Genomic DNA, 14,836 nt, shown 5'->3' on the forward strand with positions numbered 1-14,836 from the left:
ATAATATTTATATGTATTATTAATAGCACTGGGCTGGGATACTGTTGTCAACAGAGAAAACAAATTCATAACTGTACAAAGTTTACAATATAGAGATGCATATAAACTACCTAATTTTACAAATGATGGATTAATGAACATCTATCAATGTTACCTGTCAACATTTCTTTGTTTTAACTAATGAAGAACACTGACACTACAATTCAATATTTAATTTGACTTCATTTTTTTACTGCATATTCTTTGGTGTTTGTGATGCACTTTTTTTTTTTTTCATCTGTTTGTTTAAGACAGGGTCTCACTGGGTAGCGCAGGCTGCACTTACGCTCACTATGCAGCCCACGCTGACCTCCACCGTGTGGCAATGTGCTGCCTCTGTCCCTGGAGTGCTGGGGTCACAGGCATGTGTCACCACAACCAGCTAATATACTATATTTTACTTAGTCTAGAATGGTTTGTGTAGGATTCAACAGTATTTTTTCCCAAGTGTGTTGCATTCTCATATATAATATGTCAGAAAAAATGTAGCAATTCTGTAAGCTGTGCTTGTTGCAAATGAATGCACACGGAGAGTCGGGCATGGAGATTTGGACAATGTCCTGTAACTGGCCTGTACGTCTCAGCCCCCACTCCATATTACGGTCACCTCGAAGGTCAGGCTCAGCGCTTGGAGGTGGGGCATGGACTCAGCACACTGAGCTCGCCAGGGAGGCACTTGTACCACTGAGCTATCCTCCCGGCATGAAGGTCAGGCTCTGCGGTATGTGCCTGTAATCCGAGCTATTCAGGAAGCTGAAGCAAGAGGATCAAGAGTTTAAAGCTTCTTAGGACAACTTAGCAAGGCCATCTCCAAATACAATTAAAATGCTGGGGATGAAGCTTAGTGGTAAAGCACTTGCCTAGCACAAGTGAAGCCTGGTTCAATCCCCAGCAACACACACACACACACACACACACACACACACACACACACACACATACCTGGAGAGCTTTTAATAAAGTGTTTGCTCTGCTCTCAACCAAGAGATCCTCACTCAGTGCCTCTGGGATTGACACTGCATACTGCAGAGAAGTGCTCAGAGATCCCAGAATTCAATCAGGGATAAAATGAACTGAATTTGATTATTACAACACTGAGAATAGATCCAGGGATTTTTCTTCACTTTGATAGCCCCAGTGTCCAGCCCAAACCCTGCAAAGTGAGCTTTTACTTCCCTAAAAACAGCATGAATGGAGTGGCTAGACATATTGCACATTAGTGGGGATATACACACTATGATATAAAAACTAAGGAAGCAACATGTTGAATTTGCATTTGAAAATTAGGCTGTCATGGTTTAGGTGTAGAACATCTGCCCCAAAACTCACGTGTGGGGGGGGCTTCTGGGTGGGCCATGGGGAGCCAGGGATGCGACGCTGTAGGGTGCAGAGGAGTGCCCAGGGTGCTCTGCACAGGGCCTCTCCTCCTAGGCTCCTCTGTTTACCTGTTTCCCGGTGTGTGAGGCGTGAGCAGCTTGCTTCTACCAGAGCCCCCGACCATGCCCACCTTGCCTTGGAGCCAGGAGCCCTCGCCTCAAAACCAACAACATAAGCTACATCCCTGCCCTGCTGAGGTGCCGGCGTGGTACTGTGTCTCAGCAAAGACCAAGCGACCAAGCACAGGCGTGGTGACGGCGGACTTTTAATTCCAATGACAGAAATGGCCCACATGGCGCCTGTGCCTGGGCTTGCCTCCACTAGCCTGGGCACAGAAGCGTGAGCAGTCTACAGCTCGTGTCAAAGCATCTCACAGCAAGCAGCAAACCTGATCAGACAGGGGGCCTCCGAGATGCCTTCTCCCCACCTGCCATTCTCACCTTGCTTTCTGTGGGGTTTTTTTCCTGTGAGAGTAACCTAGGTAAAAGGAAAAGAAAGGTTAATCAAAGTACTTCTACAAATACAAAATAAAATAGGCTGTTATGGTTGATCCATTGTGCCAACCTGAGGAATCATTAACTAAGGAACTCAGCAATTGCACCTCTGGGGGTGAAAAGGACCTGCCCTTCCCAGAGGATGGGCTTCATTGTGTCAATGTGGGAAGTTTAAAAGTCCAGCTAAGTGAGTGGCAGAGGGGCAGGGTCCTGGCCTTGTGAACATCCTCAGCTTGAGGAGGAGGAGGGCATGGAGAAGCCAAAACTAAGGCTTTCTCGCATGGGGGAGTAATGGCTCTCAAGGTGGGGGAACACGACCAGAAGATCAGCTGCTGTGACGGTAACAGCAGTGACAGTCACCAGAACACAGGGCAGGGGTGAGCCTGACCCAAGCTGTTCAAATCATGATGATGCTTCAAGGTAACTGTACTGCCGGTTTCCACAGTCTGCTGAAAGCTAATGCTAAATTGTTTTTTCTTCTTTTTAATCTTTTTGGCCAATTTTGCATGCTTATATCTGGTAATCTGAAACCAATTTGAAAACAACAATATGCAATATAACAATCATTGTTGAATTCCTGTTCTTTCAGTTAGAGAAATTCTGTATCATTTCTAATGTTTTAAAACTCTTTTGTTGTCATAAATAAGCAGAATTAAAGCAAGATGTTGGATGACCAAAGTGCAGAGGAGAGAAATAGGAAGAAGGCTCTGGAGAGCTGAGGCTGGGAAGGAGCAGTGAGAGACGGGAGCAGCTGGGGAGGACCGTGAGGACTAATAAAAATAGCAAAAGTGTAAAGAAGTGTGAGGTGGTTCAGATGCAAAGGAGCAAGGAAGACGAACACAGGGGCTTTGCTGTGTCCTCAGTCAGGAAAGGGTGAAGGAGCTTTGAGCAGCTGTGAGGTCTGCACGGTCACCTCAGAGAGTGACTATGAGATGGAGCTGCTGGCCGTCACTGAGCCGTTCGCAGCTGTAAGAGCAGGGCTGGCAGTCCTCCCCCCTGCTTGTGAGATTTTCTCCAGTGAAGTCCAGGAAAAAGCTACAAATTCACAGGACTGTCTGATCTGTTCTAATCAGCATTTTTGGGAAAATAATATAGGTTGGCCCTTTGTATCTGCCGTAGAGAGTTCCAGGACCCGTGGGATACCTAGTGTGCTCAAGTTCCTTCTAAAAAATGTCATTTGCATATAACCAATGTACACGCCCAAGTGCTTTATTTATTTTTCTTTGGAATATAAATTAGAGTTTTAATTTTAAAAATGAGATAGACAAAGTCAATGGACAAGAAAGATGTGGCTTTTGGCAAATGTTAGCACTCAACTTTTTTACAGGGATCAACCACACATGAACAGCATAAATTTTGCGCACTGTGGAATAAGTAGAATAAATTATATTATCGCCTCTAAATTACTCATAAAATCATGTAGGAAAACAATCAAATATATGTAGGTGGGACAATCAAATATATGTAGTGCGTACAGCAAACAAGCTACCTCACTCCTAAGATGAACACCTTGTCTGGTTAAGGTTAGCTGTCAGTTGCTAGGCAACCTAGTGTCATGAGTTACTAACTTAACAAAAGTGTAAATAAAGGACAGTTTTCTTGTGAAAATAAAAAAGAGAGAAGAATATATATATATATATATATATATATGTATACACAAGAGCGTTATGATAGATATACAGCTACTTTCTCTTAGTTCATTAGAATAAAAGTTTGTACTAATATTGTTTAGACAAGATATCATCTTGTCCTCTGAATAACTACTATGAAGACAATATGCAATATATTATTGTAAACATCCTACTAACCTGTTTTGAAACTGTGACATTGCTATTTTATCTTTTTTCTCATTAAAATGAATGAAAATTATGAAAAATAAGATAAATTACTCATAATAATGAATACAATCTAAATGCTATCTATAAATAATTGTCATACTGTATTTAGGAAGTAATAAGAAAAAAGTGTGTACAGTTTTATCTGCAATTACTTTTGACCTGAGGTCGTTTGAATCCACAGACGTGGGGCCTGTGAATACAGAGGGTGGGAGTACGCACATGAACAAAATGTCAGACTTTTCCCACTCCTGACTTGCCATTGCATAAACTGTACCAGGCCCTAAGTTTTTATCTCTAATGCATAATCGGTTTTCTTGCTGTCCCTTAGTAGCCTTCAGATCTTACTGTCACGTGCTCACTACCCAAACTTTACTTCTGTCTCTAGGTGCTCTCAGGTAAGTGTGGTGGTTCCTTTAATTCTCGCATCCACTTGCTAATACGGCAGAGAAGACAATGAGGATGAGTGGAGGAGGCCCCTGTCAGTTCCTCCATCCACCCCTGAAGGGTGGACACCTGGGCGAGGTGTTCAGGCTCACAGCTCCCTGCTTTTCCATTAGAACACTATGCCTATCTGTCCCATATGGTCCTTAGGAGGAGCAAACCTGCTCACAGCACTGCAATGTCAGGCAGCAGGTAGGTTCAGCCACCCATCCTGAGCTGCCCCAGACTGTCCTGGTTCTGCCACCAGACATAGGGGTCCCCTCCGGTGGTAAATGTGGTAAATGTGGGACACAGGAGCACAGCACATAGAGTCTATGTTTTAAGAAAGTCCATGAAGGAAGAAAAAAATAGGTTAAACTCCAAGCTACTAAGCCTTGACTTTTTCTCTCAGAGAAAAAACAATATACCACATTATAAATGGATGTCAGACCTCTAGGGTGAAAGGAATATTTGGATCTGGAGTGCAGTGTACAGCATAACCATCAAATGTGAATACACTTTAAATATGCTGTATGTGGTATGCAGTTAAACTTTAAGTAGTTAATTACTAAGTAATTATATTTTGAATAAGTTTTTTTGTTGTTGTTGTTTTTAAAGTAACACTAAACTTTTGTTAAGTGCAGGGACCAGGGTTCAAAACCAACCCGGTCCTACCTGCCACATTTGCTCCACCCAGGGCATGCTGAGCCAGCAGTTGAGTCCAGGCATAGTGGTGCCCGCCTGTAATCCCAGTGCTGGGGAGGCTGAAAACAGGAGGATCACTATGAGTCCAAGCTGCAGAGTAAGACCCTGTACCAAATACATAAAAAAAAAAAAAAACCCTTTCTTTCCTTTATGCTGGGAGTTAGGTATTTTTTCCTAGCCATGAGAGAAAAGTAAACAAAACACAATCTGACATGGGGTATTACTGATTATTAGGGGTTATTACTATGAGGGTATAGAGGGACAAATGGGGATTCAGTTAATCAGCTTTAGGTGGGATTATAACGTGACATTTCTATTCAGGTTTGCACTGGTTCTCATAGTAACAGTTCCTGAGAGAAGAAACATACAATGACTTACACAGGAAAATTAAAGCACTAGAAATAAACACAAGGATCACTCCAGCAGAGACTCCTACTCCGATGTAGACACCTTTTCTTTTCGTTGCTCCAGAGGCTTGGAACTCCCCAGCCAGTATGAACGTTTGCTACAGAGACACAAACAGAACGGGAGCTGGGAAGGGCCAGGAAAACCAGCCGTGCACCCAGCCCATCTTACCAGGTGCAGCCTGGACTACCCATGGCCCAGTGCCACAGCACCACAGGGACTGAAACCCTCAACTGTCCCCTTCTAGACAGCACTCAACCCACCACAGACATGGACTAGCTCCATTTGGAAGTTAAGAAGACTTAAAATCTCTCCCTCTGTGCTGTGGGCATAGAGATGTCTTTGGAAAGGGACTCTTTCCAATGTCCCTCTCCTTAGAACACACATAACCATGAAGGCCCATTTGTTTAATACAACTATGTAATTCAGGGTATTTCAGAGTGGTCTACATTCGATGTCTTGCATTGAATAGCCATTTTATTCTTTCCTACCATTTTTCTTTAATTTTTCTCCTTTAATTATTTGTGTTTGGAAGACCATAATACAGCAACCAGGAGATATTTATCCTTCTCTGTCCAACTTATTTCCCTTAGTAAAATGGTGTCAGGACCCACCCATCTCCTACAAAAGACTCAAATTTATTCTTCTTTCTGGCTGAGTAGTATTCTACTCGGTACATATACCATATTTTCTTTATCTATTCATCTATTGATAAGCAGGTAGGTCCAATTGCAAAGCCCTAACTCTTAATCAGTGCCTTTCTGTGAAAAGTGATTTAAGAGCCAGTGCTTGGCATAAGTCCTGGGTTCAAATCCCTCTTCAATTCCAGAACTCAGAGACATAATAGTTATTGGGAAATGATGTCACAAAAATACAACATTCTTATCTTTTGGTGTGATTGAAGATACATGATTACTCTGTGGAGGGGAATACCACCATTTCCCTAATTAATATGATTTTTTAAAAAATGTATTTAGTACAGGATCTACAGGGTCTCACTACACAGATCAGACTTGTAGTGATTCTCCCAAGTGCTGGGATTACAGGCTGCTTCACCACGCCCAATCTCAAATACATCTCAGCGAGCCCCAGGGGTAGGGTCGGCAAGGCACAGCAGGCCAGGAATCGAACCCACCCCCTGTGCCTGCCTAAGCAGACGCTTTTAATAACATTTTTGATAACTGAGACTTACATAAAAAGGCTTTTCAGAATTTCACTGTCTTAGAAAACGATAGTGGGAAACACTTTTAAAAACAAAGAAGTCAAGAATGTGGCATTTCCGCTTATTTGATGCAGTCTGCCCTTCCTGAGCACACCTTCCTGCCACAGGCCCGCCCTGGGCACCAGGTAAGTGCCGAAGGCAGTGGCATGCACAGGGAATGGCCCAGGCCCTGCTGGGTCATGGTGGACAGGACACTCGTGCTGGACACCCCCGCGCACACACAAGCCTGAGACCAGGGCGGCCAGCGCGGGCTCCTGGGGTGCCCCCATCGCTGTGACTCTGTGGGCTTTCTTCCGCTCAGGAATGGGGGTCACTAGTTGGGGATACCACGAAGAACTGCTTCACAGTTAAACGGTAAGTCTTGCTTTGAATATCACTCTTGATGTCAGACACAAATCAGTAAAGGTACGCCAACAACTCAAGAGAGGACAAAGCCCAATCCCAAGAGGACAAAGGTGTTTCTGAGCATACTGCCACTCAGCTTCGAGATCCGACAGGAGGACGCGGATGCCAGCGCTGCCGCCTGCCCTCCCAGTGCTGCCCGCCCTGTGCGCACAGCCTGGTCCACTTGCACCGCGCCTGCGCACCGGCTGACATCATCACATCACAGCCACACCCCTGAGGCGGGAGGCTGAGTCGGGGGGAGCGGCGCGAGGGAGGATGAGGCCGCGCTTTCTGGGCTCTGAGTGGAGCGTGGTGTTCAGGCCCCAGAAGTACTTACTGTTAGGTTTTTCTCGTCGTGCGTCTCCAAGGTCTGTGTCTCTGACACACACACACAAAGAAAGAAAATAGGAAATGGTTAAGAAATTTTTAAAAATATTACTTTATATAAAGACTCAAAGACATCCATAATCCTACTTTTTTGTTTGTTTAGGTACTGTTGATTATAATCCTATTGAAAAGTAATTATCCAGGCCCAGGATATAGCTCAGTGGCACAGCACCTGCCTGCCAAACACTAGGTCCTGAGTTCAGTTCCTCATATAAAAAAGAAAAAAATCAACTATCTATACAGTTAACAATAATTGGAAGATCAACAAAATTCGTTAAATGCTTAAGAATGAACTTCAAGATGACTAAAGTGTTTTCCTAATAACGTGCCATTCTACCTAGATTTTATGGAAAAGAGACTTCTGCCAGCAAGATCTATGCTAAAAATGAAGTTTATTTTGCCCTTGGGGTCCTGAAGTGTTCTACGATAATTCAATAAAATGATTAACTCAGCCTCTATATTCTAATCAGACTTGGAAAGACAACAAAAAATAATTTTCTTCAAGTAATTTAGTATTTGCTCAGTAGGAGAGAGACAGTGTTTGGCTGCCCTCAAAGAAAAATACTACTATAGGAGCAGTTTACCAGGAAACAGGACCTGTGCTGAGCTCGCTGCCGGAATGAAGCATCTCTTGGTCCCTCTCTACAGCGGTCTTAAGTGACAGAAGCGGCCTCCGACTCAGTTCCCCTGGCCTTGCACAGCCGCTCCGACCAGCCCTGCCGGGCACCTTCCCTCCGGCACCGGCATTGCGGAGAGGAGGGCGCGGAGCTCGGCCGCCGCTCCGCAGCTCTGCTGTGTGCCTTTGCTCACGCCTTCCCTGCTCCGTCAGTCAACGAGCCCGCCCTGCTCTGCAACCCGCAGCACAGAGGACAGAGCACCCGGCAAGACGCGCACAGGCCCTGATCTCAGGGACGCTGCGTTCCAACCCGCAGCCGAGGACCGCCACCTCCTGGAGACCACGCGGCCTGCTGGCCCTGCACTGAGCCGCAGCTGTGAGACTCCTTAGATACGGCACGACCCGTGGGGAGGCCTTTGGTCTAAACCACTTACGGTGTATAAAAGGTTTGCTGGATTATAGTTTATTAGTCTGTGGTATAAATATTATAAAGTCACAGTCTCAGCTTAGAATTATTTGAGGAAAAAATAGAAGAGATTATGTTTCATTTCTCTTTGCACTTACTACCTAAAAAGGAATTTAAGTATAAAAACCACAGTGGTGGAACTACTAAGTAAACGTGAATCTTCACCACATACAAAGCTTTGAAATGAAAATTCATTCTCTGCTTCCCTATAGTTATTATTATTGTTGTTCTAAATGGTAAGGCTGACATTTTTCTTTGTTTTGTTTGTGTGCATGCTAAAGACTTAAGATTTTTGCACTGAGGTATACCCCCAGCCCATGCATCCATCCATCTATCCATCCGTTCATTTATTCATCCATTCACGACATGGTCTTGCTAAGTTGCTCAGGTTGGGTTCATACTTAGGATCCTTCTGCTTTAGTCTTCCAGAGTGCTAGGAGTGCTGGGTGTGGTAGTGAATGCCTTATAATCCCAGCACTTGGGGAGGCTGTGAGTTAGGGACCAGCCTCGGCTACAAACTAAGCTCACGGTCAGCTTGAACTGCATAATGAGACTCTGTCTCAAAAAGACAGGAAAAACAAAAACCAGAGTGGTAGGAGTACAGGTGTGCAACTGACTCTCTGAAAATGGTAAGTACAGTGAGCACTGTTACATTTTCATAGGTTTCTTCATGCAGATTCTGCCATCAGGCGAACAGATAGAACAGCTAGTTGAAGCTGCAGTGCTATTGGGGAAAACCCGGCATGGTTAGGTGGAGGTACAGTTGTCTTGAAAGTATAAAAGTGCATTTTAGATGCAGTTCTGTTGCAGGACACCACATGCTTAGTGCTGTTACCCACAACTGCGCTCAGTGCTCATGACAAGGCAGGTGCCACTATTTCTCCCATTTTTTGAGATGAACAAATTAAGTCTTAGAAGGACTGGAGAGATAGATAGCTCAGCAGCATAAGCACTTGCCTAGCAAGTGCAAGGTCCTCAGTTTGATCCCTAGTGCTCAAAACTATAAAAATAAAAATAAATTAAGTCCTAGAGAGGTCCTTTAATCATGACCACAAAGCTGTCACAAAATGGAGAAAGCTGGATCCAAACTAGGTCCCACTTCCTTTAGGAAGAAGAGATGATGCATCTGTTGGACATCCACTGCGGTTAAGGAAATGTATAGCCTTGGACTTCCCTTTTTATAGTTCAACTCTATTTTTTATCAAATATACTAAATACAACTGCATTCATATTAAAAAGAAGGTATCTATAGTTGCATAAGTGTTGACTCATCAAATTGGCATAATTATATATCACAGACAAGCCATTCATTATGGCTTGGAAGTGGACTCCTCACCCCCAGCTGCCCACGGGCAGGGCCTGCAGAAAGTGCAGACTGGGCAGAGCTGCTGCAAAAGGCACAAAGCCCAGATGAGGCACCCGGATGCCATTTGAGTCTGTGCTATTGAACTTAGCACGGGCTACTGCATGCTGCAGGGCCCTGTGTGATGGAGGAGCCCATGTGGGGGCGTCTCTTCCCAACATGCTTCCTGCCCTCACCAGTCATGCAGGGATGGAGCCACTCCTGCTGGAGGATGGACCTTAGAGGTGGGCTAATTAGGTAACCTTAGCACCTAATACGGAGTGACCTACAGGGCTGACTGCCACGCTGGGCACTTCCTGTGCATCGTTACATTTAATTTTCACAACTTTATGACATAAATAGGCATTAGAATTGCCCCCACCATGCAGATGAGAACCTGCCATTCAGGAGCTTGGAGCAACTCTACTGGGTTTGCAAAGCCAGAAAGAACTGATTTCCAAACTGTTCTACCTGTCACTGAAGTACTCGGCCATCATCCAATTCTGCTTTCTGAACTTACAAAACTAATGACAACAGTTATTAAAAAGCGCCGTTAATGCTTACGTTTTTTTTCTCTTAATATTTGACCAGTTTTGCATGCTTCTATATGGTAATCTGAACAACTAATTTGAAGACAACAATATGCAATATAACAACCATTGTTGAATTCCTCTCATTCTGTTTAGTGAAATTTCATATCATTTCTCATAGTTTTTTTATTACTATCTATTTTTTTAAATAGCTAATCTGTAGTGGGTACATGTTATGATCAGATGCTGGACTGAATACTTTAGTTATGCTTTTTTATTTAACTCTGACCAAGGCTCCCTATAAGCACTGAGCCAACCCATCTCTCCCTGAACACAGACTCCATGAGCCCTTGACGCACATCAAGGTGCACGAGTTTGTCAGACTGAGGACAATATGCCACGCTGTCCCGCTAGATCTAATTTACTTAATATTTTTGTAAAATAAAAATAAGTCTTGGGGCTGGAGAGATGGCTTAGTGGTCTAAAGCACCTATTTGGAACAAGCTTAGCAAAGCACAGGGACCGCGGTTCAATCCCCCAGCACCCATGCCAGCCAGCCCCGCCCCCTGGTGGGCTGAGCTGGCCACACACACACACACACACACACACACACACACACAAATAAATAATTAAAAAAATAAGTCTTATTAAACTCTTAAAGGTTAAAATTAAGTAAAACAAAGTCTAAGATATTATCTTTTTAAATTTAAAGATGGCACTATTAAACATTTTTTATGTTTTATTTGGCAAAATGCATAGCTCACCAAAAGTCTTTCTGTGGAAGGGGTTGGCAAATGTTAGTGGGTTATGAAATTCAAAAGTCTCTAAGCCTATTCCTTAGGCACAAGAGGAAGCCAAGATCCAGAGCAGTGAAAGTCCTCACCCAGGCCTCAAGGCGGGTCTGGGCTAATCCAAGGCCCTAGCCAGGTACCTTTCCTCCAGCACAGCTGAGTCTCCACCCTCCATCAACTTGAGCGCCATTTCAGACACACAGTGAGGATTTAGTCCTCTCCTCAGCTATTCTATCAACCGTTCTAATGCTCCAAACCCTCTGACTTCACACGCCAACCAAAGGCACCACCAAAGTGCCAAGAGTTACCTGGGCCGTGTCCTTTGGTGGTCAGCGTCCTTGCAAGGGTTGCGGTCCCATCTCTCTGTGCAGTTGGAGCAGGAGTGACCTTGGCTAATGTGAGAAACTAACAGTAAGGATGAGGCTCCCTCAAGAACAAGGAGTTTGTTTCAGGAAATCAAAGGGGCAGCAGCAAAATGCTGAAGCACAGTTGGTAAAGAGCAGCACAGCGGCAGCTTCTAACCCTACCTCCACGGCACCTGGTCTGAAGATCTGTATTAAATGACTCACAGAACCATTCCAGCATCCTGTGGTACAGATTGTCATGTTTTAGGGTACAGGAGGTCACAAAGTTTAAATAACTCGACCATGATAACAATTTGGTAAGAGGCACAGTAGGCTCTGAATTTGGCCCCATCTGGCAACAAAGTCTGCCCTGTAACAGTCCTGACTGAACACGTGGATTAAGCCTCATAAAACACTAATGCTCAGCTTCACCTCCAGAGATGCTGATTTCTCTGGATGGTGGGTAGAGACTGAGCACACCTAGTTATTGAGGAAAAAAATAAAATAAAATAAACCTCTCCAGATAATTCTAAGAAGCTGTGAGTCTAGTCCTTTCTTCCTGCTCTGTGGATCCTGCCAAGTTTCAAAGAATGTGGAGGCTCTTATACCTCACCAAGCATCCTAGACTTAGGATAGGTCTTTGCCCCCCAAACACCTCCAGCTGTAATTAGGAGGACAGAAGAGAAAAAGATTCATGTGTTTGTATGACCCACGTTCAAAGGCCTACTCACATGGTGTGATGACCAAGTGTTTGTTGAATTTGTGGTCATTCATTATGCCGGGGAATTGGATCCTGCAGCAGTAGGTTCCGCTGTCACCAAGAGTCACGTTCGTGATGGTCAAGGACACGTCTCCGTTGTAGAGGCTTCTCTGTAGCATGTATCTTCTGGATGTCCTAAATGTCACACTGCCTCCATTAGTTCTGAGCAGCACACTGTGACAGTCTGACAGAGGACAGGCTCCCCTGCCCCAGCACACAGGCACAGGATGCCCCGAGGCTGGCAGGCGGTACGTGCAGAGCAGCTGGGCATTCTGGCCCAGCTCCACTGTGGTCACCTCCTCCAAAGACCCTGGAGAGGGAAAGAGCACAAGACCATGAAGGGAGTGCATTTCAGGGCGACTGCAAGGAATGCCTTACAGAATAAGGACCAAGTCCCTGCTGGGGTCCCGGCTGAAGGTGAGCGACCTGCCAGCGCTTCTCTGACAGCTGAGGCATCCGCATCACTGGGAAGCCCTGCTCACACGTGAACCATGAGCCTTGGCCACCAGAGCTGCTAGCTCAGCTAGACTGCGCTGCAGCAATGAGCCTTGTGTTTCTAGCAGTTCCCCGGGCTGAGGGTCCTGGTGCCTTTCTCTGAAAACCATCGATCTAGGAGAGAGCTATGGAGTAGTTCTGTGGCCATTGGAGGACACAGGTGACAGGGACTGACAGTAAGAAAAGGGCATTCTCAACCAGGAACATTTTACATCCATCATCAAAGGATGGCTCTCAAGACTGGGGGCGCTGGCACGTGCCTGTAATCCCAGCTCTTAGGAGGCTGCAAACAGGAAGATCACCATGAGTCCAATCTAGTAGTGAGACCTTAACACCCTGTAGAGCCTTCGCTAAAATTTAAAAAAAAAGTTTAAAAAGGATGGCTCTCTAAACACGAATCTCCCTGTCTCTGAAGCATGAGGCATCTGGACATGGTGGCACATCCCTGTGTCCCCAACAGCCAGGCATCCTGAGGTAAGAAAATTGCAAATTTAGGCCCAGCCTGGGCAAAGAGTAACTTAAGTGTTTGGAGGTGGTTTGTGTGTTGCTGCTTGATTGGTTTGTTTGCTTTGGGACAGGTTTTGTTACATAGCTCAGGCTTGCCTTGAATTCACGGTATCCTCCTGCCTCAGGCTCCCAAGTGATGGGATCGTAGGCATGTGCCACCACATCCAGAAATAGTCAGACTGTAACTCACTGAGAAGGCCCTGTGTTCAATTCCTAGAACCTTGATAGAAAGACAGAGACAGAGACACACAGGAAGACTGAGGAGAGACAGAGACAGAGATAGACAGACAAAGACAGAGAGAAGAATGCACAGTAGGAAAAAATGAAAAAAAAAAAAAAAAAACAAATCTGAAAACCCTTGGCCAGATCAAAAGTTTATATATCTGAAACTCACATGTTGCTTTGAAATTACAAATTAATTCCTTTATAGCACATATGCGCACACAGAGAACTACCTGGTAAAACAGTCAAACAGTAAAAATGATGTATAAAAAATATAACTTCAGGGCCAGGGAGATAGCTCAGTGACATTGGCACCTGCCTGACAAGCACAAGGTCCTGTGTTTGATCCCTGATACAAAAAAAAAAAAAAAATCACGACCTCCCCTCCAAATCTTTCCATTTCGCAGCTCCCCTTCGTACAACGTGTACATTAGCAAACGTCCCCATGTTCCTTCTCCCTTACAATGTACACACACAGAAGTCTGATGGACACATTCTTCTGTTCCCGTGTGTGTTCCCACAGCCTTATAACTTGTAGGCACTCTGTGTCCGTATGTTCAGTCGCGCCCACTGTGCCTATTATGGACGTAGCACAATTACCTACCTGTTCCCCAGCGATGGACACTCAGGCTGCTTCCAAGCTTGTGCTACTGCAGGCACAAGGGGGACACGCCCGCCTTGTCCTCCTGTGCTCCCCGCCCCACGGCTCCCCGACTGTAAACTCCCAGGCCCACCCACACTTACTTGTAAGCAGTAGGAGCAGCAGCAGCAGGACACACTCAAAAGAAGGAGGTGAAAACATGAGTTCTTCAGAGGAAGGTCCCAGGAATGAGCGCGTACGCGGTGTGACTCTCCCGCTGAACTGCTGCTTCTCCAACTAACCACTTCAGCACAGTCGCAAGCGGCAGCCGCTCCCGCTGAGCCCCAGCCAGCAGGCACGCTGTCTGAGGACCAGGATTTCTATATTAACACTGCTAAATCTATGCTGAGAGGAAGCCCCGGCCGTGTCATGCCACGCGCACATATCCTGCAACCGCTGGGAGGCTTACGCTGTTGCAGCCACAAAGAGGAAGCAGTGCTACCTACAGTGGGAGGAAAGTGCTAGTCATGGCCAGTGGAGAGGACACTTTAAAATCGCAGATAGAGCGGAGCCTGGCAGGGCCTGTAATCCCAGCACTTGGGAGGCTGGAGGATCATTGTTAGTTCAAGACCAGCCTGGGTTATAAGATGAGCTTAAGGCCAGCCTGAACTGCTTAGTGATAGACTATCCCAAAAAGACCAATAATAATAATAGTAATAATAATAATAATAATAATAATAATAATACAGATAAAACAGGACTGAAATGGAGCACATGCAAGTCTGGCTGGATATAAGAGAATATAAAATTCAGACATGCCACTCAGGCTCCATGTAGCCAGGTCTGTGCTGCCCAGCCTCCCTGAGGCACCCTCTTTGTGACTGGCACTAAGCGAGTTGCTGGAGAACACAG

The 14,836-nt window shown here is 45.2% G+C and overlaps 1 protein-coding gene across 1 annotated transcript in view; it reads right to left on the minus strand.

Moving 5' to 3' along the window:
- The window catches only part of Havcr2 (hepatitis A virus cellular receptor 2), a 17,751-nt gene extending 3,412 nt beyond the window's left edge, over nucleotides 1–14,339 (minus strand). Inside the window, exons 1-6 of the mRNA XM_023713174.1 lie at nucleotides 14,089–14,339; nucleotides 12,092–12,430; nucleotides 11,325–11,408; nucleotides 7,222–7,262; nucleotides 5,252–5,378; nucleotides 1,857–1,893 (exon numbers count right to left, since the gene is read on the minus strand). Coding sequence (XP_023568942.1) covers nucleotides 1,857–1,893; nucleotides 5,252–5,378; nucleotides 7,222–7,262; nucleotides 11,325–11,408; nucleotides 12,092–12,430; nucleotides 14,089–14,146 — 686 coding nt within the window. The 5' untranslated portion in view covers nucleotides 14,147–14,339. The remainder of the gene's footprint in view (nucleotides 1–1,856; nucleotides 1,894–5,251; nucleotides 5,379–7,221; nucleotides 7,263–11,324; nucleotides 11,409–12,091; nucleotides 12,431–14,088) is intronic.
- Between the last annotated feature and the right edge of the window lie 497 nt (nucleotides 14,340–14,836).

The sequence above is a fragment of the Octodon degus genome, unplaced genomic scaffold (genome assembly GCF_000260255.1).
Source record: "Octodon degus isolate 3935 unplaced genomic scaffold, OctDeg1.0 scaffold00029, whole genome shotgun sequence".
Lineage (NCBI taxonomy): Eukaryota > Metazoa > Chordata > Mammalia > Rodentia > Octodontidae > Octodon > Octodon degus.